Source organism: Rhamphochromis sp. 'chilingali' (genome assembly GCF_963969265.1).
Source record: "Rhamphochromis sp. 'chilingali' genome assembly, chromosome: 14".
NCBI classification, from domain to species: domain Eukaryota; kingdom Metazoa; phylum Chordata; class Actinopteri; order Cichliformes; family Cichlidae; genus Rhamphochromis; species Rhamphochromis sp. 'chilingali'.
In genome coordinates, this window is record NC_137941.1 from 23,303,171 (window position 1) to 23,330,923 (window position 27,753).

At 42.0% G+C, this 27,753-nt stretch overlaps 1 protein-coding gene across 4 annotated transcripts; it reads left to right on the forward strand.

Moving 5' to 3' along the window:
- On the forward strand, positions 1-27,753 carry tbc1d4 (TBC1 domain family, member 4). 4 transcript variants are annotated; one of them, XM_080904100.1, is made up of 24 exons: positions 2-514; positions 669-1,110; positions 7,393-7,521; positions 7,612-7,843; positions 8,905-9,149; positions 10,211-10,300; positions 10,610-10,714; positions 10,817-10,949; positions 11,075-11,166; positions 11,258-11,368; positions 12,097-12,219; positions 12,724-12,783; positions 15,479-15,696; positions 16,165-16,326; positions 17,842-17,999; positions 18,705-18,911; positions 20,645-20,806; positions 20,957-21,115; positions 22,164-22,264; positions 22,381-22,524; positions 23,415-23,574; positions 23,730-23,899; positions 24,360-24,536; positions 25,168-27,753. In XM_080904100.1, exons 2-24 carry the CDS (start codon positions 724-726, stop codon positions 25,396-25,398), a joined length of 3,756 nt encoding a protein of 1,251 aa, XP_080760226.1. In that variant the 5' UTR covers positions 2-514; positions 669-723; the 3' UTR covers positions 25,399-27,753. The 4 variants fall into 4 exon arrangements, with proteins under 4 accessions (XP_080760227.1, XP_080760226.1, XP_080760225.1 ...); XM_080904101.1 differs by having other exon boundaries at positions 1-1,110; positions 15,482-15,696; XM_080904099.1 differs by having other exon boundaries at positions 2-1,110.

The following is a 27,753-nucleotide window of genomic DNA, read 5'->3' on the forward strand; positions in this document are numbered from 1 at the left end:
AGCACATGGGATGGATGGGCGGTTCGTCATAGGCGCGCAGCCGCTCCGCCTCCGAGGCGTTGTGGAAGGAAGGATCACTGACGGGAGACTGCGCCGCAAGACGATAAACAAGCATCAGTGTCTGTATTTTATTGTTCATCTGCAGAGAGAAATCGCAACGGTGGCAAAGAAGCGTTTGTGCACTAGGATTTCAGGACCGGGACGTTGGAAATGCGCCGCCCTGCGTGCGCATTCGGAGACAACGTCCAACGCGTCAAAGAAATCAGATTTCTCTGGGTGACTTGTGTTTACACGGGAGTCAACCAAAGCCACGTTTTTGGCAAGCTATCTTGGTTGGGACAGTATAGTACAGGGGTGTTTAGCGCTTGGTTCTCCGCCTAAGCAAACGGTGGAGCGGAGCAGGGAGTAAAACAGCGAATAGACAGCACTCGAAGTTCTTTTTTTTAATCCTTGAGGGAAAAACTGAACATCATGGAGAGTTGCAGCTGATCGAAAGGGCGAGCACATGTTGGAGGTTTGTTTGAGCGCTGCGTAAACTTTGTGTATGGATGTGGACATGGAAAGTGTTGCAAACTAAACACAACTACAGCTAGCCTCGGTGGCAAGAGGGAAAGATATATTGATAGTGTTTTATTTTTGTTTTGGGGTTGTTGTTTTTTTGGAAGTAGGATTTGCTCTGTGTTGTTGTCATCGAGTTTCGGGCGAAAAGTCTGCTGGGTCAACATGGAGAGTCACGACGAGAAGGAGAAGTCGGACAACAGGTTCGCCCTCACTTACATCGGCTGGTCCCTGCTGGACAGGCGGACCACCCTACCCATGCTGCCGTGGCTGGTGGCCGAGATCCGCAGGCGGTGCGAGAAAGGCGACTGCGGCCCTGTGATGCAGCCCAGGGAAGTTCATCTGGTCCTCTGCCCCCCCTTCATCCGATGTGTCCCCACCACCAGCAACAACTCCTCAGTGTTCATATTCGAGCACAAAGCACAGCTCATATCTCGCTTCATTCACAACAGCAATGACCTCACCTATTTTGCCTATCTCCTGCGGGGCCAGCCCGACAACCCCGAGTCCGAGATGTCCTGTCACGTCTTTAAGGCCTGCGACCCCAACCAGGTAGGCCTGCTCCTCTCTGCACAGCACAGTTTTCAATACCATGAGCATGAATGGACCAAAACTCAGGCCAAAAAAAGTAACGCGGTGATCCATTAGGAACACACTTATAAAAAAGCTTTAAATAATATTTTTTTACACCTAAGAAGACCTGAAGCAAGTATCCAAATCAAACGTCCTGAGTATATGTGACTAAATTAAATATGATGTCATGGTGAGGCAAACTATTTTTTTAAGGGTGGACTGATCCTGTCATTAGCTGTAAACTGAAAAACAATGAGATGTCCAACTAAGCCTGAAGTGAAATGTCTCCAAGGTGAAAGCTGTATAATTTAATCTCAACCTCGCACAATATTTGATCAGTCGTTGGTCAAAATGTGTTTGTTTTGGGATTAAGTATTTAGGCCACTAGATGGTGGGCATGACAAACCCAGTACTGTGTTGTTGTTGTTGTTTTTTTGGTCAAAGTTAATCTATCCCTGGCCTTTCCCTGATCTTAAGTACAGTGGCCCTGAAGCTCAGTGCACCAGAGCTTAAGAAAAGACATATGGTTTCACCAATTTTGCACCACGAAGGGAAAATGATAGCTGAAAGCTCCCATTATAGAGTGGCATTTTCTGTCTTTGTGTCGGTTTATCCCTTTTGCAGCGTCATGTGTCAGACTGGAGAAGATGGGACTGTGTTTCCTGAAGTTGCAGCGCTCGGCGCTCTTGGGGCTGCTGTAGATCTGACATGTGTCTGGTGTCTGTGGTGTGACAACAACTGAATACAATATTGAGTCAGCACATTCACTTGCCGATCAGCATGCCACTCTTGAGTAATAACTGAAATAAACAGCCAGAAATCAGGAACGTGGGAGTCTGTGATTAAATATATATTGGTAGTAATCCTTTCTGCTCTTTTCTGAAAAGCAGTTCATAGCATATTTTTTTAGGAAGTTGCTGCACTCAGTAGCCTACCCTAGTGTTTATCTGAGTTATCTTTTCTCTGATTTGGTGGTAGAGAATGTTATTTATACAAGATTCTTAAACAAACGCAGTTTAATCTTGGTGCCACCTCAATTCCTAATTCCATGCAACCCATTCTGAAGTCTAACATCCCTACTCATGCTAATCCTGTTTTCCCACTGACTCAGGAAATGTGCACCAGTAATGTTCACAAACACATATCTAGTTATACTCACATTTTGCATTGATCTCAAGTGTGCCCGTGCCGTATCGTGTTTCCTGTGCAGGGGGCTGAGCACAATGTTTGTGTGTTAGTGAAAACTGAGGAGCAGAAGCGCCAGCAAGCTTAAGGCGTGCACACTTTCGAGGTCTCTGGCCTCTCTGCTAATGCCCGAATGTGTGTGCAGCAGTGAGAAAAGTATCTTGGACGTACCTCATTCATCACTATTACGCAACGAGAACTGGTTTGGCAACCAGCAAGCCCAAGCAACGTGTGCAAGGTGGACCATGTGGAATGCATGGCTAATTCTACCAGTACTCTGTTGCCATGTACAACACCCTGTTGCGGCAACTGCTAGCAGTCTGTTTGTCCCATTTTCCATACATAAACAGCATTTATTGCGAGCATTCTTACTACCACGTTGTGCGTTTTCTCTTTTTTCCAAACTGACTTTGAAGACACAAAAAATATTGCTTTATTTTTGGTTGGCAGGAATGGTTTCACATCTATTTTTTAGTTGTAGAAATGACAGGCCTTCCTTGTGTAAGGAGATTTGGCATCTATCAAAATGATGAGAAAGGTTATAATGAAAAGACACTCTTGATGTCTTCAAGAGCACTGCAACTTATTAGATCCTTTTGGATTTAAGAAATAAAACGGTAAAGGAATAGCCCTGAATATGCAGTTTGCCTACAAATGTGACATCTCTCATGTATGTGTTTCAAATGTCATCGTGCTAAAAATCAGGTTTGACCTCCTGGACTTGAAATGCAGCCTCGGTCCTCACGCGTTCACTGTTAGGGTTAACAAGACTAACATTAACATGCCATGGATAATATTTTGCTAAAGCATCAAAGGGAAGATTTGGACACAAGTGAAACTTTTTTTTTTCAGTTGAAGTGGGAGATGTTTACTTGACTTGTCTGTGAGACTGATAGGCACACATTCAGCACAGTCTCCAGTCAACACCACTGTGCTATTATCAAGCCAGCAACACACACTCAAGGCCTGCACAGCATAAACCACAGACCCCTGCATCATTTTTTTTTAACCTCTGCTCTGACTTGGAACAGTACCACTGTGGAATCACTCACTGGGTAACCTGTTGTCTCTGCTGTGGGTGATGTTCATTTTCAGTCACAGTGGCACACACTGTTAAACTAAAATAGGAAAAGTCATTGTCTACCATTCAGCTTTACAAACCGTGCAGAGCTTGTTTTTTCATCTATTATATCAAGTGCCTTTCCCTTTTGTGCCAAAGACAGGAATTGAAAAGCTTTTTTTCTTATATTACGTGCACCTGTTGCCCAGAGAAGGAAAAGTGGCCCAGTGTCTGTCTGTTAATGTGACCAGATTTCTGAGGCCACATATTTGTAACCGGTTATCATGATATTCTGTGCACAGTTCACAATGAAAGGGAAACTGTCTGCAGTCACTGATATGTTGTTACATGTCAGATAAGCATAGCAAGCAGCTTTGAATACTTGAGTTCTTGGATTAACTTTATAAAAATGTATATTATTAGCAAGCTGCTTGTCTGGTAATTTGGTGTGACAGATAAGTCACCGGATCAAATACAGTCATGTGAAAAAGTGAGTTTTGACAGGACAGGCAGCCAGGTGCACAGTGGGGACCCCACCAAACTCACCCCAAGGTCACCCCATGCAACGCTCAGAGAGAATGCAGAAAAACCCAAGATCTACATATGAGACTGTAATTAGAGAAAATACTGAACAAGTATGGCTGATTTGGAAGAATATGGACACCTCTTACCAACTGTCACGCATGGTGGTGGAGGGGTGATGATCTGGGCTCGCTTTGCAGCTAAAGGCCCTGGGCGCCTTGCAGTCACAATGAACTCCTCTCTATACCAAAGTATTATGGAGTGAAATGTGAGGCCATCTGTCTGACAGCTAAAGCTTGGCTGAAAATTGGGTCATGCAACAAGACAATGATCCCAACCACAGCAGCGAATCTATAACAGAATAGCTGAAAAACAAGAATAAAGGTGTTGCAATGACCCAAAGTCCAGACCTCAGGTTGATTGAAATTCTGTGGCATGGATGTTTAGAGAGCTGTGCATAAATAAATGCCTGCAAACCTCATTGAACTGAAGCAAAGTTTTAGATGGCAAGCCAAAATTCCTCTGCAGTCATGCAAAAGACTGATAAAGTCATACAAGACAGAAAATTATTACTTCAAGTTGTTGCTGCGAAAATGATAGTGTGTACTTAGTTTTTCACAGGGCTGCGTAAAACTCTATGAAAAGTTTCTTTTGCACATGGCTGTGAGTTCCCTCCTAAGTTTCAGTAAAATCAGAGCACTAACAAAGTGAAAAACAGTCTCTCCATAGCTGTTTAATTACCAGGATCTATGTTTACATATACACTTGTATTGGCAAAAAAAAAAAAATAGACGTTTTACTGACGCATTACAATTTCCAGTTGTGACATCTTGTCACTGTGGCAGTAAAGATATCATAAGGAATTTTTGTTTGTTTGCTTGCTTGTTGTTGTGGTCAAATATGAATTTTGTTCAACTTACATTTGTCCTCAGCCACATGGAAAAGCACAGGCTACAGTGAGGTCAAACTTTAAATGTCAAGTGGCATCAGAACAAATCCTTGCAGAGCCAGAGCCACACAAAGACGGATATTTGGCCTTAAAGCAACTCCATAAATCGAAGTTTATGGTTATGACGTTAATAAGCTACAGTTTGTTTGTTTTTTCCGTCTTTCTATTCAATTTGGGCAACTTTCTAAGAACTTGCATCGCATGCTTTTAATTTAAAAGCATGCGATCTTTGATTGCTTCTGGTCTGACGTGGGGTATTACGTTTCATCTCTCGCTTGCTTTCTGTTTCCATTCTTATCTTTTTATTGACACAGTGATAACCTGTGCACCTCCAAAAGAGCCTAATTAGGCCTAATCACAGATATTGTGGCCGAACGTGAGACTCCACAACTTCTCAGCGGTCTGGCTTATTGCTGCCGATAATAGCAGCAGAGCAATGTGCCATCTACTGTAAGATCTGATGTTATTAGGGGCTTTTGAAGAGCGCTTGGACATGATGGGAGCTATGCACTGAGAGTACTCAGGACTCTAGCAGCTCAGAGGGCACTATTCCCGTGTTTGTTTTCACCTAAGCTCTAAAGCTCTGCTCTGCTACTGGTGTTTATAGAGAAGCATTGCTTCACAACCGCCGTCGCTTATATCGTTTAATGAAGCCAGCCTATGATCACTGAATGTTACGCTAGTTTAAAGAACCGCTTTAGTGGGAAGAGGACGCTGGCTTTCCTTTAGTTCCTCAACAGCTTTTCTGCCTGCCTGTCTGTGCATGTCTCCCTTCAAGAGGCGAGCACCTTTGCCGACTCTGTATTGGGTAGATAAGGAATAATTGATCGCACGCTTCGGCATCATCTTACTCATGTATAATAAAGCAGCTCCTTTTAATGTTTAGACAAATCTGTCTCTTTTTTCCCCCCTCCCTTTGTGACAAAGTGTTGTGGTGGCCAGCTGTAGTTCTCAGCCAACAAGACCTTTTGCTTACCTCGACCTCGTAGTGTCAACACTGTCTTTTCCAATGAAGAATGCACTTTCACACAAAATGTAGCCATCAAGATCCCATGTGTGGTTTATTTTTCATCCCTTGTAAGTTATTACAGCACGTTTTCATTTATTCGCAACCCGCGTTTACAGAGAGCGCAGATATTTGTTTCTGAAGCTTAAAATGATCACCGCGATATTATTTTATCCTGGAAATAAGTCAGCCAACAGTTTGAAAATCATTCACAGTTTCTGGAGTGTGGGATTAGGACTGAGCATCACCCCCACCCCAGCCACTTCCACTTTTCCTCATCTCAAGGCAACGCTCTGTCACCAGCCAGGAAAAGCGCAAGGCCTTGAGGGGGGAGGTGGGAAAGCAGGCGCTTAGAAAGTGGGACTTTAAAATAGCCCCAGTAGCAGACGTGCATTTGATCTCATTGCCTTTTATGAAAATCAGACACGGGCTTTGTCAGGATGTTTGAGTTCATTCACAGCTTTTCTTTTCCTGTTTGCCTGCCCTCCCCTCTCTGCGCTCTGTTGTTCTGGTCACACCTCTGAAGTAAGCGCCATGTACTTTGCTATACAACTTCCCTCTCCAGTCCACATTAGAAATATATTTGTTCAACCGCCTGTATCCAGCTCTTATCTGATCTGATGTGTGCAGTCTGTGGAGCTGCTGTTTGTTCTAGCCCTCACTGTTGTCTTAAACACAGTATTTGGCTGACCTTGGCTGCAGCATTAGTTCCAGGCACTCTGCTTCTTTTAGGGAGCTTTAGCGTCGAGGCTTTCAGTCAGTTGTTTGCTGCCAAAATTTTAGTGCAGCGGTGATTCATTGCTCTCTGACTCCACTGCTATTGTTCGGTCCCCATTGTAAAAGTATTCAAAGCCTAAATTATGGTGGGTTTTTTTTTGTCTTGTCTTTTGCCTGTTTTTTTTTAATTTTTAAATCTTTGACTTGTTATCAAAGCAAGCTGTTATCAAGCTTTGATGACACTAACACACTAGCTGCCTGCTAATGTTTAAGTGCCACAGTGTAGCAGCAATAGGCTTATCGACCTTCAAGTCTCGAGTTTCCCCCAGCCTTCTGTTTTCTGTTCATTGCTGTAGAGAGTGGGTGTTCCCCATGGCTGCACGCCTACCTCTGACACCACTGTAGCTTTTGGTCCGTCTATTGTTATAGTTTTTGTTCAAATCTTTTGCTCTTTTCAAGTTATTTAAATTTCAAGTCTAAATATGGTTTTATTTTATTTATGTCTTAACATGCATAACCAAAACAACAGTATTGATATGATTCCACGTAATTTTTTTACTGTTAATTTCTTACTTCTTCTTAGTTTTTATTTGTCATTTTGAGAATGACATGAAGCATTATTCATGTTCATATTTTACAGAACCTGACGAAAAGTTAGAAATTGCGTTGTCTTAGATTTTAGGGTGATGTTATACTCGTGCTCTTTCAATGTCTGCGAAGCTGGTGTTCCCCTCGACCTCCCTTAGTCTTTTTGTCATGGTTTTTCTTTGTTCCTGTCTTCCTGTTCATCACATCCTTTCATTCCACTTGCCTCGCTTACAGGTCCCTGAGGTGATTAGTAACATTCGCCAAGTGTCCAAAACAGCGCTTAAGGAAGATTCCAAACCCAAACAGGAAACCGACGAGGCCTTCTACAACTCCCAGAAGTTTGAAGTGCTTTACTGTGGCAAGGTAGGAATCGGTGCATATGGCTTTAGAATGGAGTGTTTTTAAGATAAAAAAGGGCTTCAATGAATGCTGTTGGTGTTGCAAAAATCCCAGGTGACGGTCGGATACAAGAAGGCTCCATCCACGCTCGTCGATGATTGCATCGACAAGTTTCGCCAGCACGAGATTGAGCGCAAACGCGTTCGACTCCTCAACGGTCAACGAGGATCCACGGAGAGCCCCCCTGTGGAGTTTCTCATGGGAGGCGAAGGAGACCCGCTCTCCTCTGCTCTGAATGAGACTATGGAAGACCCCAGAGGTCCTGGAGGGGAGGACGTGACCTCAGGTGGGGACGAACGCTTCAAACAAATTTATGATGAGGAAAAGTTTTATTGAAATGATGTGTGTGTGCACAGCAACAAGTAACTTGAAGGCTGGTCAGGTTCACATGTCCCACATTGTTGTAAGTAAATGCTGCTACTGTCAGTTTTGCAAGGACACAAAAGCTGATTTGCACCTCAAAATCAAGTTTAAACACAAGGAGACAAAGAGCGACTTTACAGACGTGTCTGTTCTGCACCCAAAATGACAACATTTGCTTGCATAATTTAGCTTCAGCCAAATAATGATTATAATGTTTCTTCTATTGGTTGGTTTACAGTGCTCACTTTGACTCAGTGTGGATTATTCTGTTTGTGCACCTCCTTGTATTACACTGTGTTCGCTGTTATGTTGACAGGCTAGTGTTCCAAATGGAAAACAGCAAGTTGCACGCTTACTTTTCACAAAATGTGGCAGCCATCCACATTTATGTAATTATCAAGTTGCTGGCTATACAAGCAAAAATAGGAACTAGACTTAAAAAAACTGTAATAAAGATAAAATATTTATAGGAAATATCCTTGGGTTTAGTATCTGTTAGTTTGGTAAAAACATGATTATAACCGAGACATTGATGGATGTGTTTATTGGAACTCTAAATGTATGCTTTCAAAAATTTCTGTGTTTTTATGGTAATATATGCGGTCGCTGAGTTTCCTAAAAAGACTAAAACTAAAACTGAAACTAACAAAAACTAAGCTGAACCAAGAAAATCAAGTGAAACTAAACTGAATTACAAACAAGATGAAAATGAAATTAAAATAAAAACTAAGTAAAAAATACACAATTATAATAACTCTGTTATTATCACTTTATGTTCATCAGGAGGCAAGTAAACCATTTACTAAAAACAAGAGGTCAGTAGAAAAATCTAGGTTAATTTAATGATTCAGTCAAACTGGGTAATCCTGTGTACTTGGTAGAACAGCACTGGAGTATATCCATTAGATCAATAGCGACTAAAGGTTCTAGTGATGTAATTTTCTAAACTTAGGTGTGAGTTCATGTTTGATGTGTCTGATCCAGGTAAAGGTATTCTCAGCAGCGGCAGTCAGAGCAACCTACGAGGAGCGTTCCCCGAGTCCATCCAGGAGGACTCGGGATTCGAGGAGCCCCAGGAGTTTCGGACACGCTGCAGCAGCATGGTGGGGAGTCTGCAGAGGAAGCCGGGAGAAGGCATCGTCATGGTTTCCACACGCCGTCGTCACGCTAGCGCACCAAATCACGTTCAGCCTTCGGATGCAGACAAAAACCGCACTATGCTCTTTCAGGTAGGAGAAGTTGAACGGAGTAAAGGGCTGTGCTGTACTGCTGCTAATGTGTTGGTGTCACAGTGAGAGCGCTTCTCTTCTCTTTGTCCAAATGACTGTTCAAGTTCTTTCCTTCGGTTCGATGCAGAACACTTCTCAAAATAACAGTGTTCTCACATGAAAATCTTTGTCTAGTATGGAGAGAAGTGACTGACCTGGGCCCTGAAGGCATCATTTATATCTTAATAAATAATTTGCAGTGAGCTTAAAGGGATGTCCACCTTACGTGTATGTGCACGCAGTGTACAGTTGGGCTGGCCGGGTGTCTTATTTTGCATTGTTTTGGATTTACTCCACTCTAAACATACCCTTTTCAATAATATGGATGGATTTTTTTAAGCTCCTCATGCCAAACCATAATTTGTGTTGTAAAACTTGATTCCATCTGTTACACCAGAAAACCAAATGGTCGCTGGCCTCAGCGCTGTTTGTCACGGAGGCCTCCTTTGCATAGACTCTCACTGCTGAGGTTCACACCACCGCAAATCATTTTTATGTGCACGTGGCTGGCAGCTATAATGTGTAGACCAGCTTGGCCTGGTGTAACTGTTCCAGTTAATAAGGCCGTAACTCCTGTGGTATTAAAAAAAAAAAAAAAAAACTGACTTCACCACTGCTCCTGTGATAACACACGGTCGCTGCTTCATGAGAAACATGTGCGCCGCACTGTGAGCCAGCTGCCATTCCTCACGCACCATGCCTGTTTCGTCATGAAGCTAATTTTAAAAACTAGAGCACAACGCTCGATGTGATACTGTACATAGCAGTCAATTATGAGGAAAAATCATTAGCGGAGACTCGCTGACCCTGATTTTAAAGTGCACGTGAGCGTCTTTTATCTCTATTGCCAATCGGGTCCCGGAATAATTATAGTCCTAGTCATAAAATGCTTAACATCACAGGAGATCCCAGTGTGTTTACACACATGCTCTCCCATCCGTGTTGTTTTGTGAGAACTTTTCATGCATCTATTACATGTTTTTACTTCACTCTGTGTGACCGTGGTCTCTCGTGTTTCATAGGTTGGACGTTTTGAAGTAAACCTTATAAGTCCTGACAGTAAAACTGTGGTCCTGGAGAAGAACTTCAAGGATATCTCATCGTGCTGTCAGGTTGGTGTATATTTACTTGTAATGTTTACTGAAAAGGTCTCTCTTGTGTCTCTGCTGCAGCCCTAGCAACTGGAATCTAATCACAGAGAGCCTTTGCTCATCTTTACACAAGAGCAGACCTTTAGTGTTTATTCCTTAATTTAGTGGCAGATCTTTGTCAGTAATGTAAGAATACACTTCTTTTCACCTTTGTTGGTTGTTTAGTAATTAAATATGATATAATTAAATCATCATTATGGTGATGTGCTATAAAGTTCCACAGCTATCCCAGGCCTCTGAGGCTAGTTTGTCTTTTGCTCCCATCCCCAGGGTATCAAACATACTGACCATTTTGGATTCATCTGTCGGCACCACTCAGAGTCTGGTCCCAGTCAGTACGTGTGCTACATTTTCCAGTGTGCCAGTGAATCCCTGGTGAGTCACAGGAATTATGTAAATAAAATGAAATTCTTAAGTGCATGTGGCAAACATCTCTTTCTTTGTGCGTGTGTGTGTTCATTCGCCTGTGCGTGTCAGGTGGACGAGGTGATGCTGACACTGAAGCAGGCCTTCAGTACAGCAGCCGCCTTACAAAGCAACAAGACTCAGATCCAGCTATGCGAAGCCTGCCCCATGCATGACCTGCACAAGCTCTGCGAGAGGATTGAAGGTAGGTCATGTCACCTGCATCAGACATCCGGCACTTCTCTCGGCTTTGACTCATGAATATATTGAATTTTCTCTGAGTTAAAGCAAGTTAAAGAGTACAGCTTATTTCATCTTCTCTGTTTCCAGGTCTCTACCCACCTAGAGCAAAGTTATCCATCCAGAAATATCTCTCCCAGCTGACCGACAATGAGCAAGCTGAGATTTTTGAGCGAGTTCAGGTCTGGCAATGGAGGTGACACTTTGATACAAACATATTATTTCTTACAGCTGTTGATTCACACTTGAGTGTTTGTGCATTCATTTCTGCAGAGACTGAAGCCTGCGTCAGACCAGGAGGAGAATGAGCTTGTGATTCTTCATCTGAGACAGCTCTGTGAAACCAAACAAAAGTCCCACCTCCACATTGGAGAGGCCCCTAAGGTAAGGGCACGAGAAAGCTTACGGTCCAGAAATAATTTCCAGCAAAGTGGTGTTTCTGTTGAATAGAGAATCGACACTTGGCGACATCACAGTTGTCGATCGATTTGTTGGTTTTACTCTAAATTTCACTTTGAAAAGCAAAAACAAACAGACAGGCTGGATCCTTAAAATGTTTCTAGTGGTCCTTAACATGAAATCTGAGAAACGTCAATTCAGACCCCTGATGGTTCTGAAAATCGCTTGCATGAAATGGCATAAAATTTGAATTTCTCAGACCGTATCCTAAGGTTTTGTTTTGGACTTTGTGTTGATAAAGGGATTGTGTAGAAATATTGATGGTAAAAGAACTCCTTAGCTGCTGTCTTAAATGTAAAGCTTGTTGCTTTGTATAGATGTAGATGTCCCTCTCCCTGAGACCTACAATGAACCGCTGTTTACGTTCTGTGAGTTGCTGAGAGGGGAAACACGACATTTAAAGTATGAGAGGATTGTGGATAATTGCTTTGGAATGATATACCCTGAGCGATCTGCATGCTAAATATTATCAATCATAGCGCAGTCTCCAGCAGCAGCACCACTTCTTTTAAAGCAGTTAGCAGCTATTGGCTGTTTCTTGCAGGCTTTATCACAGGATCTGCAACTGTATTCGTACAGTGAACCTGTTTTGGTTTATAATTAAATTCATTGAAGTCTTGTTAATTAAATCTTTTTCTTTTGCTGTCTAACAGAATGCAGCAAACAGCTCAGCAGCAGGAGATGGCACAGCCACCGGCAGTCGCTTCAAGCTCGACATTTTTAAGAATAAAGCGCGTTCATCCCTCACTAGCTCTCTGGAGAATATCTTTGCAAGGGTGGGTCTTTTTAAACATGTTTCCTTTTCTGCCACTGCCTTATCTTCCCCATTTCCTGCCGTTATATTATTATAACCATTTACTTATTTCCCCCAGTTTATCCCTGTCTTTTATGTCTCCGCAACGGACAGAAAGTAGAGCCGCCATGATGTTTACCTCTTACTAGTCTTCTAGGTTTCTGTTTCTGTGTCACTGTCATCACAGGGATTTGGATTGACCCATATCTGCCAGTGAGACAGCAGAATAATTCCTTAGCAGAGGCGTCCAGGAGAACTCTGCTGCCTTAGACTTAGCTGAACAATAATGCTGTTAGGCAGCAAGGAAACGTTTTCCCTTTGTTTCTTTCTGCTTCACTCTTAATCTAATCGCTGTTTCTTTTTGTCAGAAACAATTGTGTAAAAGAAAAAAAAGAGTGTTTTTACTTTTTTAAAATTTATTCATTTATTTTTTTAAATTTACCCACTTGTGTTTTTATAACTTTTGTACAATCATCTCTGTCACCAGGGCGCCAGTCGAATGCGCGGCCGCTTGGGAAGCATGGGAAGCATGAGCAGTTTTGAAAGAGTAAGTGTCCTTGAGGATGAACATGAGAATTCCCAGAGCTTCAGTCGGGGGACTCTGAGACTTCTCACTCTTACCCCGTGGCATCTAAAAGCATGCTATATTCCAACTGTGTCCTCGGGAAAGGGGCAGGTCGATAAGAATACTTTCACTTTCATCAGTGTCAGTAGGTGGATCTGCCAACAGTCCTCTTCGCATGAGGAGAAACGATTTTGTGCTGCGTTTTTCCCCACATAGTTTTGTGATCAAGCTTGCACTGACAAAAAGGCAGAACAGTACAAGAGGGAACGTGTGTACAGAGATGCTAGTGAGCCGTTTAAGGTTGTTGGCTCCCTTGTGGTTACTGCTGTGCAAAATGTGGAGTGAGAGCGTGATATGGTCCCTCTGACTCCTCATCAGTCATGATGGGTTTAGCAGTACGCTGCTACGATGAACAAGTAAACAAGCAAATTAACCAATTGAGTGCCAGGCACCCAATTTACAATCTAAAGGCTAGGTTAGGCTAAACCAAACCCAACATAAAGTTGTGGCTGGTGTAGCAATTATTTTATAATTCTATACTTAGAATTAATTAAAGAGGTTTCTTTGAAATGCAGCAAACGCATTTGTAACTAAAATGCCGATGCAGCACAGGGATGCTGGATTTTTTGCATGGTTTTTTTTGTTTTGTTTGTTTTTTGTTTTTTACCGTGCATTCTGCATCCTGATTGGCTATAGACCATTGTCAATCAATCTCGTGCCGTGTCTTCTGTACAGTACAGAATGCGTCCAGCTTGTCAAATTTACATAAATCTTCAATCGCTAGCAGTGTGACTCTGAAGTGCTGCACTGTATGTTTGTAAGTTTTCTGATCAACAAACACAAATATGTTGACAAAACATTTTGCACTTTGGTTTCATTCTATAATACTGGACTTAATTTTCTACGAAGGTTAGAACTTGGAGAGTGTTTAAACAAGAGAGATTAGTGTGAAAATGTTCATGCCTGTCTGAGAAAAGTGTATAAAGTGTGTAGTGAGGGGTTTTACAGCCTTAAAACATCTATAATAATTGTAAAAAAAATAACGTTGGCTACTTTGTGGATTTCACTTATCACGGGCTATTTTTAGAACGCAACTCCCGTGATAAACGAGGAACCACTGTATTGTTATATAACACATCATAAAGCACATGCTGTAGAATATTGTGCAAATGTCTCGAGCCGTCCTTCATTTTTCATATTTTTTTAGGAAAATGGGAAATCACCATAGTGATTCAGTGAAACATACAATGAAAGTACAGCATATAAGGCAAAAACAGAGACTGTACAATTCTAATAAGCTTGAAAGGCAATATTTGGTGTTGTATCATGATTTTAATTTGGTATTATTACAACAGCCTCTACAGTCACAAACCTGCTGGAGACCTGCAAACAGACTTTAAAGGGTTAAAACTACAGAAAAGAAGTGTTACTTGTTTTACTGAGGCCGCAAAAGTATGAAATACTCTCTCCTTGTAGCAGATGTGTGACTTTTTTCACCGGATGTGTTAATACTGTCATATCAGATTTATTGAGAATACTAACCGCCAAGTAAGGACGATTATTAATACCAGTCTTCAAATGGCAGCTCCAAGTGTCTGGGAATTTATTAAGCTATTATTTCTCTTTCTTTTATCTATGATTAGCCACACTGGCTATTGCAGGTTTTAACAAATGTAAGCGATCATTTATCATGGAGTGACATATATCATTTTAATTTATGAGGTTCAAGTAAAGGTTTCTGTCATTGAGATGTCTTTAAAAAGTCCGGAAAAAGTTGCTTTGATTGGGATTAAATGAGTAAGTAGTCTCGTGGGGATTCTGTCAGGATGTGATGAGCTCGTGAAAAGGAAATCCCACTCAGGATGTCCAGTTACGCATCTGCTGAGCCACGTGTGGCCTGGATTTGTCTTCTCGACCCTGACGTAAGAGAGATTACTGCAAAAGTCTCTGATTTGAGTAAAATTCTATCATCAGTTTTTCCTAAAATTAACAACAGCATCAGGTTGTTAGATGACATCATCGTCTAGCGTGATTTGCAAACAGACCTCTTTCCAGTCTATAATGTCATCAGCTGTAGCCCTCAATTTTTTAATGTCATCAGCTACATTAAAAAAAAAAAGAGCGCATTGAAAGCAGCAGCATGACCTAACCCTGATCTTAAATAGGGAGGTCTCTAAAAGCATGATGGAAGGAGATAGGAGGGCTTTCGTGTACAGTTGCGTGTCACCGAGGTCCTCCCCTCCAATGGTGTGTGATGTTGTGAGTCACAGGACACTGGCCATTAGAATACAATAGATGTGGGAGTTGTGCCACCAGACATGAGGCAGCACGGAGTGATAGCGTGGAGTATAAAGTTGAACCATGGACTGAGGCTTGCTGTGGGTTGAATAGGTGAGTGTGCGATTGAGTGTTTAACTTGGCTGTGAGCTGTGTCGTGTGGTTTAACTTCCAGTGAAACATGGACTGATTTTTCACTTTTTGACTTTTGCCTTCTGTCACTGACTTTTTGTTTGATTGTATGATCCACAGAAATTTAAGCCATTCATAAAAAAATGTGTGTGTGTATGCATATATATATATATATATATAAAATGTCATTAAATATGCATCACTGGAAAACAGTGAAGTCATAAATATGACTGACTGCTTCCCGCCTTACACATTCTGTCCTCTTCAGCAGGATGAGGAATCTCCAGGTCACTCCCCCCCAGGTTCCCCTCCTGCCTTCCCGGACGAAGACCCGGAAGCTGGCTTTCAGTTTCGTCGGCGCGCTCACACCTTCAGCCATCCACCTGTGAAAAAACGCATCTCCTTCGACGGCCAATTGCCAATACAGAACAAACAGACTCCGCTTCGCAGGCAGCAATCCGTTAACTCAGAGTTGCTGCAAAGCAGGTAAATATAAGCTAGTTTACAGTTAATCACCCTCTGCAGTTTTAAAGAAGGGTTCTGCGTCTGTTTGGTGATATTTGCAGGAGTTAATAATTTGTTCCTTTTTGCAGTTATACAGATCCCCTCCCTTTCCGCCTTTGCTGGATTGAGCTTTTGTGTTTTGTTTGAAGATATGGCTAATGCTAACTTAATCATTAGAACTGGTTGCTTTTCTTTTAATCGCGTCAACAGTGTGTGTGCACAGACATTGTAATCTATTTGCAGCACTTTGATCAGTCTATAATCTCTTCACCTTCTGCCCCGCTGTCCTCGAACAATAGCATCACAAGTTTCCTGTCACTGTTTTGATCCCTCATAAGCTCCCCACTTGTTTTTTTTTCCCCTTATTCATTTCTGTGCTTGGACCGAAAGCTCTTTGTTTTGTGTAATGTTTTTCTTTATTTGTGGGCATTTCATGTTTGGCCCGCCCAGTCCCGTGGCTGTTTCAAGAACACGCAGTGTTTCAGAGAGCGAGTCCTCCTCCTCCACCTTCAGCCTCCCCTCCTCCTTCACTGCTCCCACTTTCCTGAAAAGCTTTTACCAGGGCTCACTGGGTTCCCTGAACTCCCTTCCAGACAGTGGGAGCCTCAAGAGGTGAGAGGGGGGTGCTCAGGCAACCCCCCTTGCTTAGACTGAAATGCACCCCATACCGGGGACTTCATCAGGAATGAGATGGGTGGGAGGGACAGGCTGTTCTTTGCTGGCAGTAGCAGTATTCCCATTGGCTGTCAACACCTTTTTAACACCCAGCTTTATTGCCCTGTATCTCTTTTTCTGTATATCCAAAGCAAATTTGTCTTAGGATAAAATTCTTTTTCATTTTTTTCCACACCATGTATGCAGCTGGAGCCATCCTCTTCCTGTTTCTCTCAGCAGGGGATGCTGATGCATCCCTCCCTTGTTGCATTTGCATGTGCATTGCAAGCTTTTTGCTTTAATAACTGTGTCTCACAGCTTTAACCTTCATCCTTCCTGACTGGTGCAAGAGTTGCTACTCTAACTCGTCATGCTAATAAGATTCCCTGATACGTTTATGTTCAGCAGTTGCTATTAATGGTTAGCTTCACAAATAAGCAAATATAGTGTGTTTGATACCTGATGGTGCAGCAGTAGGAGCAAGTTTTTGAGCACAGCTTACAATGATGATGAATGAGAAGTTTAAATGACACAGCACTGGAGACACTTGATCTAAATACTCCAACGTGCTCGCAGCCTAGTTTGCTTTGTTGATTGCACTGTATGACAACTTTGCCCCTTAGGGACTTGGCGAGCATGAAAACATAGCAAGAGGTAGTAGGTCAGGGGAAGAGTTTTAATCTGTTAAAGAGACAGTGTTATATGTGTAGAACAATTGTTTTCTCAGTGCCATTTGTTTCAATCCAAGGTCACTTCCTGTTTTTCACTGCCCACGTGATCCGACGGGCTCTTGTGTGCTAAACAAGCTCGCCAGCTGTTTAAGCGACACTGAGCGAGAAGCGAAAAAGCTCTGTTCTTGTGCAGACTAAAGAATGCAATCTGCACTTTCAAAGGAACTGAATTAAAATTTGCTTAAATTTTCACAACCCACTTTTGCTCTTGCAAGGCTGGTAATTGTGCGCTTGTGTAGAAAACCTCTGTTGACATGGATGAGAAATGGGACGTTCGGTATTCAGTTCAGCAGCACCAGCCAAGCTTGCAACAATGTTCATCACGGTCAGCTTTTACTGGCATTTATTTCCTGAGTTGGAAGGAAAACATTTGCTACGAGGTGGGGAAGTTTTTCAGTTCTGATTTTTCATTTCCACTTACTAAACCAACTTCTTTTTCAGCAGATGAACACACGTGCATGCACCTCAGCTGTGGCCGATGTTTCTCTTTTACATGCTGACTTTGCTACTTTATTAACATTTACACTGGGAAGGAGTTAGTGGCTGGCGCAGTATGTTGAAGTTTCATCTTGGCTATTTTTTTATCAGTCCAGAGAGCTTGTATTATTTTACCACCATTGTGTGTATGTGTGCTTATGTTTGTGTGTCTGCATTTGTAAAAGTGTGCTGAAAAGAGAGTCTGTGTAAGCTGACACCTGACTCGTTTATCAGGTGTCACTGACGCTGCTGTTTTCTCTCGTAGCAATGGCGAAGGCAGGAAGAGGACTCTGTCTGGCTGTAGCAGTGACTCGTTCAGCGGGGGTCTCCCTCTGAGCCCACGCAGGGTCTCCTGGAGACAGAAGATCTTTCTTAGAGTCGCATCGCCAATGAACAAGCCATCTGCATCCATGCCGCGCACAGGTCTGGCAACTCGATCCTTGTAAGAGTTCAAGAAACACAATGTAAAAGCTTTGTATAATCCACAGATCTACTAGAAGGCAGATCGAATCTTCTTCTAAGAAATGACAGTACCTCAAACAGATTTTTAAATTCCAGGCTTATATGCAAAGACTGAGGGTTGAAAAAAAGCAAAAGGGAGAACAAGTAGCTTTGTACCATTGTTTTCCCCCATGAATAAGTCTCTAACAAGGTTTTTGACCAAGCAGCATTGCAAAATTGTATCATGATTTTTATTTACGACTGATTTAGTCATATATAGTTAGAATATTTTCTGACTGAAGCCAGAAAAAACAGTTTCATTTTTTTGACTGCTTTCTTGAGTTTTGTCTCCAATGTTGACAGTCAAACATCTGTCTCTAAGAAGTGATTCTGTTTTTTTTGTCCTTCTGTTCAGTTAAAATTGGTCTGGGTTTATTGGAGCTCCCTGCTGTGTTTTTTTTGCTGCATTGATGGGAGCAGTGAGACTGTTAATACACTGTAAAACCAAAGCAGATCAGAAGCTAGAGCAGTCTGAATGCCTGTGTGCAGCTGCAGAGCTGAGTGCTAACAATCTGTGAACTATCACTGCAGAAAGCCCATCTTTATTTTCTAGCATTCATTGTCCCAAAAGTTTTGACTTAACAATATATTTTCTATATTTACCATGTGTTGGATGTTGTGTTTCAGACGACTCCGAAAACAGGGAGCTGTTGCCTCTCTCTCCTCGTGCCTCATCTCTGGACCCTTTGGGTCAGCTGCTGCCCCAGGCAGGCGACCCTGGGTCAGAGAGGAAGTCAAAGAGGACGGCAGCTGACTACCGGGCTCTCTGGAGGACAGCTATCCACCAACAGATCCTCCTGCTGCGTATGGAGAAGGAGAATCAGAGACTTGAAGGTGAGTCTAACTAGTTAATTCTACACAAAGTATAGTGAACTTGAGTGGAGCCTGGTACTATGACTGATATTGATATTACCGCAAAAGACTTCAAAGTGTATATAAGTATTTTTTTCCCCTCAGTAACTGTTAGTATCTATAACTTGAAAGCTTGGATATCATTGTTAAGTTATATTAAGCTAGGAAGATATTTATTACAGTAATAATTTAAACTCCTGTCTCTTTACTTCACCTGTCATCTAAACTTTACACTCAACCCTTACCCCGTACTCCAATCTTTAAAGTCTTGTCATTCCCAACTGAAGCTTTATGATCATGGACAGAGATAAAGGAGCTGAGGTTAGCAGCTCATTAAGCTCTTTCATTTTTTGTTTATTTTCAGAAGTCTGGTAACGCCATACTGGTTTTGGGACACTTGAGCAAAGCTACATTTAGTTTTGGTTTTGCAGCACTTTCAGATAGACAAACTTATGTAGAAGCGGTAGTGTAGCTTACAATGAAGTCTTGCAATTTTCCTTTATAAAAAGACTGAAATAATAGCACCAGTAGTGCTACAGTGGATTGTCCAGATGCAGCTTTGCAAACCCAAGGAAACAAATGGCTAAAAAATGACATCAAGTGGGTTATTTTGTTGGTCAGTCACAGGAGCTCGTTCAGTGAGAGACTGAGATTACCGAAAAGCACCACTGAACGACACAGGAAATCATTCCTGCCTGTGGCCATCTCCCTGTACAACGCATCCACTTAACACACTGTTTGCTGCTACAACTACACATGTTTCTTTTCCAAATATTTATTTATAAGTGACTTATGTATGTATGTATGTATATATATGTATATATTGTACTATTCTTAGTTAGCGTATTGTCTGTCTTGTCTTAATGTTGGTTTAAAATGGAGCACTGTAACAAAAAAATAATTTCCCCCAGGGATCAATAAAGTATTCTGATTCTGATTCTGATTATTTTGGGGGCTTTTGGGGTTTTATTTTTGGCGATTGGGAACAGCTATCTTATTATAAATGAATGATTAATGAAGTTACCCTTTAAAATGCTAAAGAAAAGACCTAAGATCATAATATTTTGTAAATGCCCAGATCAAACCATGGACCTAATAAATATGTTGCTTCCAGTGACAGACAGGAGAAGTACTATGTGTCGCTTTTATATTCTGAACACCAACACATCTCTTTCCCTTTGTTTGCTACTATGACATCAATGCTGGTCTGAGGACCTAACTGTGAATAACTGTTTAATAGAAGGTAAGCAACATAAAAGGAGAATTTGGGATAAAAATAAAAGCAGATGTTTTTGCATGCGTCTGGTGGCTGGTTATTGTACCATTCGATTCAGCTTTTTTTTTTTGCGTGCATGGTGATCATACTTTATGATTTCTGTTATTTTTTGTGCTCCCATTATGCTGTTGTAAGTTTCTCCATGCCCATTGTGGCTTGCGTTTATGTGAAAAGGGTTTCCATGTTATCCAGTGATTAAAGGTTGAAGCCGCGATGCTTTGTATCCACGCTTTCTCTGGAACATGAAATCTTTTAATTGTCATTATTCTTTGCTACAAATCCAAAGTTATAGGGGCTTATTTCGAAGTTGTTGGTCTTTAGTCTCATTTTTTGTTTCTTTCTGAAAACTGAGTCTTTAATGGACTTTAATGTATTAAATATGAGTCGGTCGCTTTTTATACTGATATTTATATATATATTCATATACATTCTGTTGCAGCGAGCCGAGATGAGCTGCACATCCGCAAGATGAAGCTTAACTACCAAGAAGTGAGCGAGTGCTCCAAAGATGCACAGGCTTTGTGGGAGAGAAAACTGACAGCCCCGGGCAGAACAACGGTCCCACAAGACAAGGAAGAAATGTATCGTGCCCTCTGCCAAGGTGAGAGGCACTAAAAAAAGAAAAAAAGAAAACCGTATCACCAGTGGCATGTAAACAGCGCTATAAATAAATCTGAAACTCCCCACAGGACAAAAAACATTGTAAGTTAACATTGTTTCTTTTATTTCTGTTGTGGTTTTTTGTGTGCAGGAGTTCCAAAGAGCAGACGCGGGGAAGTCTGGTTGCTTCTTTCCCATCAGCACCGGCTGCGTCACAGACTCCCGCCACGTCAGCTAGCCCTGGATACCCACTACCATGACCTCCTCAAGCAGCTCACCGCACAGCAGCATGCCATTCTGGTCGATTTAGGTGTGCACAGGACCACAAAAACCCACGAATTTCATCGAAGATACGGATACAATCTATGCATGTAGAAAGGTTTCTGTGTCTATGTGAAAAAGAAAGTACACCCCATGATTCAGTTTGTAGACTCTCCTTTAACATGTATACGTTTGTCAGTCTTTCACATTAGGGTGGAGGTATTTTGGCCTACTTTTCTTTGCAACATTGCTTCACTTCATTGGGGTTTTCAGGCATTTGTTTATGAACAATCTGGTGTAAGATCTAGATTTGACTGTGTGCTTGTGATCATCGCCCTGTTGCATGGCTCAGTTTTGACCTCACATTTGACTGTAGAATACTTTGTTTGGCTGCAAGGTGCCCAGGTCCTGTGGCTAAAAAACGATCCCAAATCATCACCCCTCACAGCATATTGTGCTGATATGCTGTGTTTGGTTTTTGCCAAATGTGGTGCTGTGCATTATGGCCAAAGGACAAAGGACTGCAGAAGTCTGGGAAACCTTTCAAAACAAGCTGCAATACTTCATTCTTTTTCTGATTGTAATGAACTCGAGCATTTAACATGCTAACTGAGGCCTGTAAGATTTGAGATTAAGCTCTCAGGTGTTTTACAGCTTCTTTGAACATTATATAGTCTGACCTTTTGGTGAATTTGCTGGTACGTCCACTCCTGGGAAGATTGTGGTATTGTGTTAACACACACCTGAAAGCTCCAGACCAGCAAACTGATATAAACATCTGATATATATATTAATTAGCTTCTGGCTGCTACAGAACCTCTGAATTCCAATGGGAACAGTAAGGTTATGCTTAGTTTTCGACAGGAATTCACAGAGAAACTTTCTTTTTCACATGACACACGCTGTATCTGTTTATGATTATATATGTTGAGGAAGGCCGGAAATCTGAAGATGGCCTCAGCTGGTCCTTCAGCAAAGGCGACTGTTTTCAGAGCTGTCACTTCAGTATTGTTGCTCGTAGTTTAATGTGTTAACCAGAAAACAACAATTCCTGGTTATTTTTCTCACATTTACTCTCACTATCTCTCTCTGATTAGGCCGGACCTTCCCCACCCACCAGTACTTCTCAGCCCAGCTTGGCGCTGGACAGCTCTCCCTTTACAACCTCCTGAAAGCTTACTCTCTGCTGGATACAGAGGTACATACTGTAATCCCCACAGTGGCTCACTTTAAGGCCTGTACTGTAATGATTGTTGTGAAATTTGCAATAACCCCCTTTTTAAACATTTTTTTTAAAATTCTTGTGCTGCACAGGTTGGCTACTGCCAGGGTATCAGCTTTGTGGCTGGAGTTCTGCTCCTCCACATGGGTGAAGAGCAGGCCTTTGACATGCTGAAGTTTCTCATGTATGACCTCGGCATAAGGCGGCAGTACAGACCCGACATGGTCTCTCTGCAGGTCAGTGGGTGGAATGAACAACTTATTCTGTCACAATGTCCAGTGTTTGTGTTCATTATGTATTGCAGGAATATTTGCAAATGTTAAGCTCCAGTGCCACCGCTGACCTTAAAGACAATGCTGTGCACAATTACACATGCAAATGTCCATTGCCAAAGGTGGCGTTCAGTTTAAACAAATTCCAATCTATTCGAAACAGTTATACAGTAACAAATGCTTGTTACTGCATAACTGCTATAATGCTGTAAACATTCACTTTTAGCTGTTACTTAATGCTGCATGAACCCTTGTGTGGGTTTTATTAGCTACCAAGAGCAAACAGCAGTTAAGTGTCTCCACCTCTTAGTCAAACCACTCCTGCTCTGTATCTGTTAAACATCATCTGACCTCGCTGCAGTTACAGCATCAGCAGGCGTGGTAATATTTAATCCGCTTCAGGTAACTGCTGAGCCAGGTCTCTCTTCCCTGCAGGGTTTACACTTTTAATCCAAAGTTTTTAAAGTCAGGAGGAGTTTCGTCTGTTTTCTCTGCACAGTGGCTCAGTTTGAGGGAGCTAAAGGTATTACTTGCTTTCTTTTTAACTGTCAGGAAATTGTAAAACTTGATAACTGTCTAATTTTAGCCTGAGCTAACTTCTGCTTCCTTTTTCTATTGGTTGTACTTTTGACTAACGTGCTGTTAAAGAGCACAGATCATCAAATGTCTGGCCGTGACGCATGTCTGAGCAAGTCTATGAAATAATAATACTTAAAGGGCTCTGTGTTTGGATAAAAGTTGGCTTGCCAGCTTGTGATTCCTGGATTGCTCTGTGACATTCTGTTAACAAGTCCTGACATACCAGTTTGACGCAGCATGTTTTGACCTGCTTCTGTGTTTATGTGTGTGTGCAGATTCAGATGTACCAGCTCACCAGGCTGTTGCACGACTATCACCGTGAGCTGTACAACCACTTTGAGGAGCACGAGATCTGCCCGAGCCTCTACGCCGCGCCGTGGTTCCTCACGCTCTTTGCCTCGCAATTCCCACTCGGCTTTGTGTCCCGGATCTTTGGTATATACATATCTTTTTTACTTTTTCTTTTTAGATTAATGGTTTGTTTGCTCACATGCAAAATTGGATATGATAATTGAATTGTCTGCTAAGCCCTACAGCTCGAGGAAAAACATCGTAAATCACTACTGGTTTATGTATTGCCTGTTTTTCAGATTTTGTGTTTGTCGAGGGGTCTGAGGTGATTTTTAAAGTGGCCCTCTGTCTGCTGGGCAGCCATGAGGGGGAGATAGTTGAGTGTGACAGCTTTGAGAGCATTGTGGACTATCTGAAAACGACACTCCCCGCCCTCAGCCACACACAGATGGAGCAGACCATTGCTAAGGTACACAAACTGCCCTTTTTTTTTTTTTTTTTTTTTTTTTTTTTTTTACAGTGCCAGATTATTAAACAAACAGTAACACTTGGAAGTGCATCCTGGCCCAAATTTGATACTAGTGAAAGCTCAAAGCTCAAATCCTTACAACATCCATCAACCACTAAATAACTGAAATTCATGGTTGGTGTCGAAGAATGCACTTTGTTCCCTAGCGACTTGTGATTGCCAGGGGGTCGATGACCAGTCTCTTGGCCTGTGTCAGTAAAGCTTCAGAATATGCTTTTACCTCAGAAAGGTGCCCACGTGATTTGAAGCTGTTTGTAAGATCACTTTGGTCTTTTTGTGGCTATTTGTTGATGAACACTCCATGCAGGTGCATTTCCATTGACCTTAATGTTTTGGTACCAGAGTGTTGTACGATAACGAGCTGTCTTTCAGTGGCATCTATCTGTCTGTTGATGGCCAGGTAATGGAGATGGACATCTCAAAGCAGCTGCAAGCATACGAAGTGGAGTACCACGTTCTACAAGATGAGATGTTAGAATCTGGACCACTGCCTGATGACTCTGAGCGGCTTGACAAGCTGGAGAAGACAAATGCGCAGTTGAAGAAGCAAAATATGGAGCTGCTGGAAAAACTTCAGGTAAGGAAGTGAAGGTTCAAACCTCTATGAGACCCCAGCCCCACCCACTCCCCTGCCGGGTGTTACTTAATTTTGACGTGACTATGATATAATTGAGGTAAACATTTTAACCCAGTGTCACTGTGTGGAGACAATTTTGAAGCCAGTAGTAGTACCTAAAACTACCTATAGATGGCACTAAAACACAAGTTAAAAACACAGTACCAGTGTTTGTAAGACAAAGGGACTAAATGCTGCATGCTCTGCAGATATCGCTTCACTAATGTTTAAAGTAGAACCAGTAAAGTCACACCTGATGGTCTTCATATAAATACACGTTAAAGAAATATTTATTTACTGTCCCATCTGTCTCGTCTGAGTCACACCTATGGTGTTGGAAATCTGCTCGTACAACATTTAACAAGTGCTTGTGATTCTGTAAGAAATAAAATCATATTTGATTTGCACTTTTAAAAAGGTCACGTGCTATCGTGTGACTACAAGTTACAAATTCTTCCTTTTTAGACTTTTAGTTTAGTTCTGAGATTTTGTAACTGTATTTTGTAACCTGTATTAGTTTCACCTCCTGTTTAAATGTTAGTCTATACATTGTACTCTGTGTGCTCTAACATACAATGTTTGTGTCCTCCAGGCTGCGCGGCAAAAGATTCAGACTCTGGAGACGAGCATGGAGAACTTCCTTTCTCGGGAGAGCAAAATGAAGCACATGATTCGCTCTCTGGAGCAGGAGAGGGCAGCTTACCAGAGAACCATTGAACGCATGCGCTCGTGCCTTCCTCCTGACGCCTTGACAGATGTAGAGATGACCCAGATCAAAACAGGGCCCAACGGGAAAGCCAAAACAGCAACCAAAAAGCCCTGATGGCAACCAGGGTGCCGGCTGCTGTGGGCCAGACGCACAGGCAGATACCAAAATGAACAAATGAAGACTGTTTTGTGGAAAGCTGCTGAGTTCCACCGCATTGTTGTAATGCTGTACAAGAGCTGTACACTATTTTTTTTTCTTTCTAAATGTGTTTTGTCTGAAGTGGAGACGCGCAGACTGTATAGGGAAATATCTATGTGACATTCGTCAGAAGATAATAGCGTAGTGGGAGGAGAGTTTCATCTGTATTAGCAAACAGACCGTTCCCATAGTGCATTGGAGCCACTGTTCGTCTCATCCATTTCACTGCCAGTTTGAAGGTGAGATCAAGATGCACACCATCCTTCACTTCTGAGATTTTTTTGGTGAGAGTGAGAAACGGATCTGCTCCTGCAATGTTTTTTTTGTTCTTTGAGCACTACCTTCATTCTCAGCAACACTACAAAAGTAGTGAACAGAAGGTGCCTATTGGCAAATAATCTTTTGGACCTCAGGGTCAACTTATAGCCATTACCAGTGTCTTTGATCTTGGAGTGAAGATCGCGTTGTTTTTGATATCTTCAAACTTGTGTCTGCGATGGACGCGCAGCCTCAGGCTATTGATGTTGCTTTGTTACTTCTGTTTAATTCACTTGAAATTTTTGTGAATGTAATTTCTCTCCAAAGATCACGGTGAAAATGTGTCGTTCCCCACCTCGCCCACCTACAGAGACATCTGAGCACACATCTGCCATATTAGGCTTTAAACTTCTGCGGATACGTATATAGTATCATGTTTATCTCTTGGCATCGCCTCACTGCCTTCACGTGAGAGAGCTTTAGTACTTGCACTTGCTACTTTTAAGGAGGAAGTGTTTCTTCCAAAGCTCAGGCAGGATGTGTGGTTGTCTGCCTTTTCAGTTTCCTGTGTGACTGACCGCGGTGTCGCCTTCTTTTAGCACAAAGATCAGACACTGAGACAGAGTTCACACTCCCCGGGCGCCGAACAACAGACCAAGGTGGAGGAGTGATCTGAATGTACATCACATGGTTCTCTCAGAGAAGAAAAAAGTCTGTATGCGATTTTTTTTTTCTCTTTTGTTTTGTGTGTAACAGTTGAATGCAGGTAGCTAGTCCTGTAGATCTAACACACAGTGGCAGTTGCTTTGCTGGTTGTCACACGTCAGCATGTTTGCGTTAAAACTCAAGTGTTTAGGTGAGCAGAGCAGCAGTAAAGGAGAAAACTTGAAGACACTTGAGTGTTCTATTCACTGGTAGGGAGTCTCTCCTAATATAGGGTAATATATACAGTATATAGGCACACACAAACACACACTGTGATGTGAACTGCCTGGCTGTAAGGACAGACAGTTTTATGAGTTCAGCAAGTGTCCCTGGCTCCCTTTTCAGTTTTGTTTTAGCCCACCCCTGTGTCTGACTCACCATCACTGGTTCTGATTGAAAGCAAAGCAGTCTTGGGCTTGACTTCACTTTGAGAAAACGCCCTTCCGTTTAAACCAAGGTGATGTCTATCAAAGGGAGGGGGAAAAAGTACCCACTAACAGTGTCTATCACTCTTTCCGTCCTTGGTGACAAGTTGCGATGACACATTTGTCTGTTTCACTTTTTATTTTTAAATGTCAGTACATGTGGGCATGTTCTGTGGCAGACAATGCAGTGTGTTGATGTTAGGGATCCTTTACCCAGAGCACAGCAGCTGTTCCACGCAAGGCTGACGAATCGAGCCCGATCGTCTCGGTCAGGGTGGGAATTTGTCTTGTAATTGATGCGATTTTGTTCAAATTCAGGCCAAACGTTTCATACTTTATGGAGAAATGGCCACATCTTTACAGCAGGGATTTTCTAAATAGTTAAGAAAGGAAAACATATCAAACAACAAATTGTTAAACATCCATTCTTCACCACTCCCCTGCCTCTTTTTGCCTGTGTTTTGCTTAACTACAGAATTTGTGAATCTTAGAAATAGGTCACCGAACCAAAGATGTGATTGTTTTCCAAAAGCAAATTCATTCAATCAAAATGAAGTGACATCTGTTTGCAATCTTTTGGTTTTTACTATGACAAGAACTCCAACAGTTACCAAATATTGGTAATTTAAAAACACAAAAAAGGTGCATTTTTTTCCCCATCATGTTCATTTTTTGTGCCAAAGATGGCCTTTGTTTCTTTTATTCAGAGTTATGATAAAAGCTTCTTTTTGATATCTAATGTAAAGCACGTTCAGGTGCTGAGTCTTGACTTCTACAATAATGTGTGCATCACTGTGTTTTAACAAAAGACTGTCAACACGAGGGCTACCGAGAGGCAAAGAAACTGTCATGAATTCTTCAATAAACCTCACCTTGCCTTTTT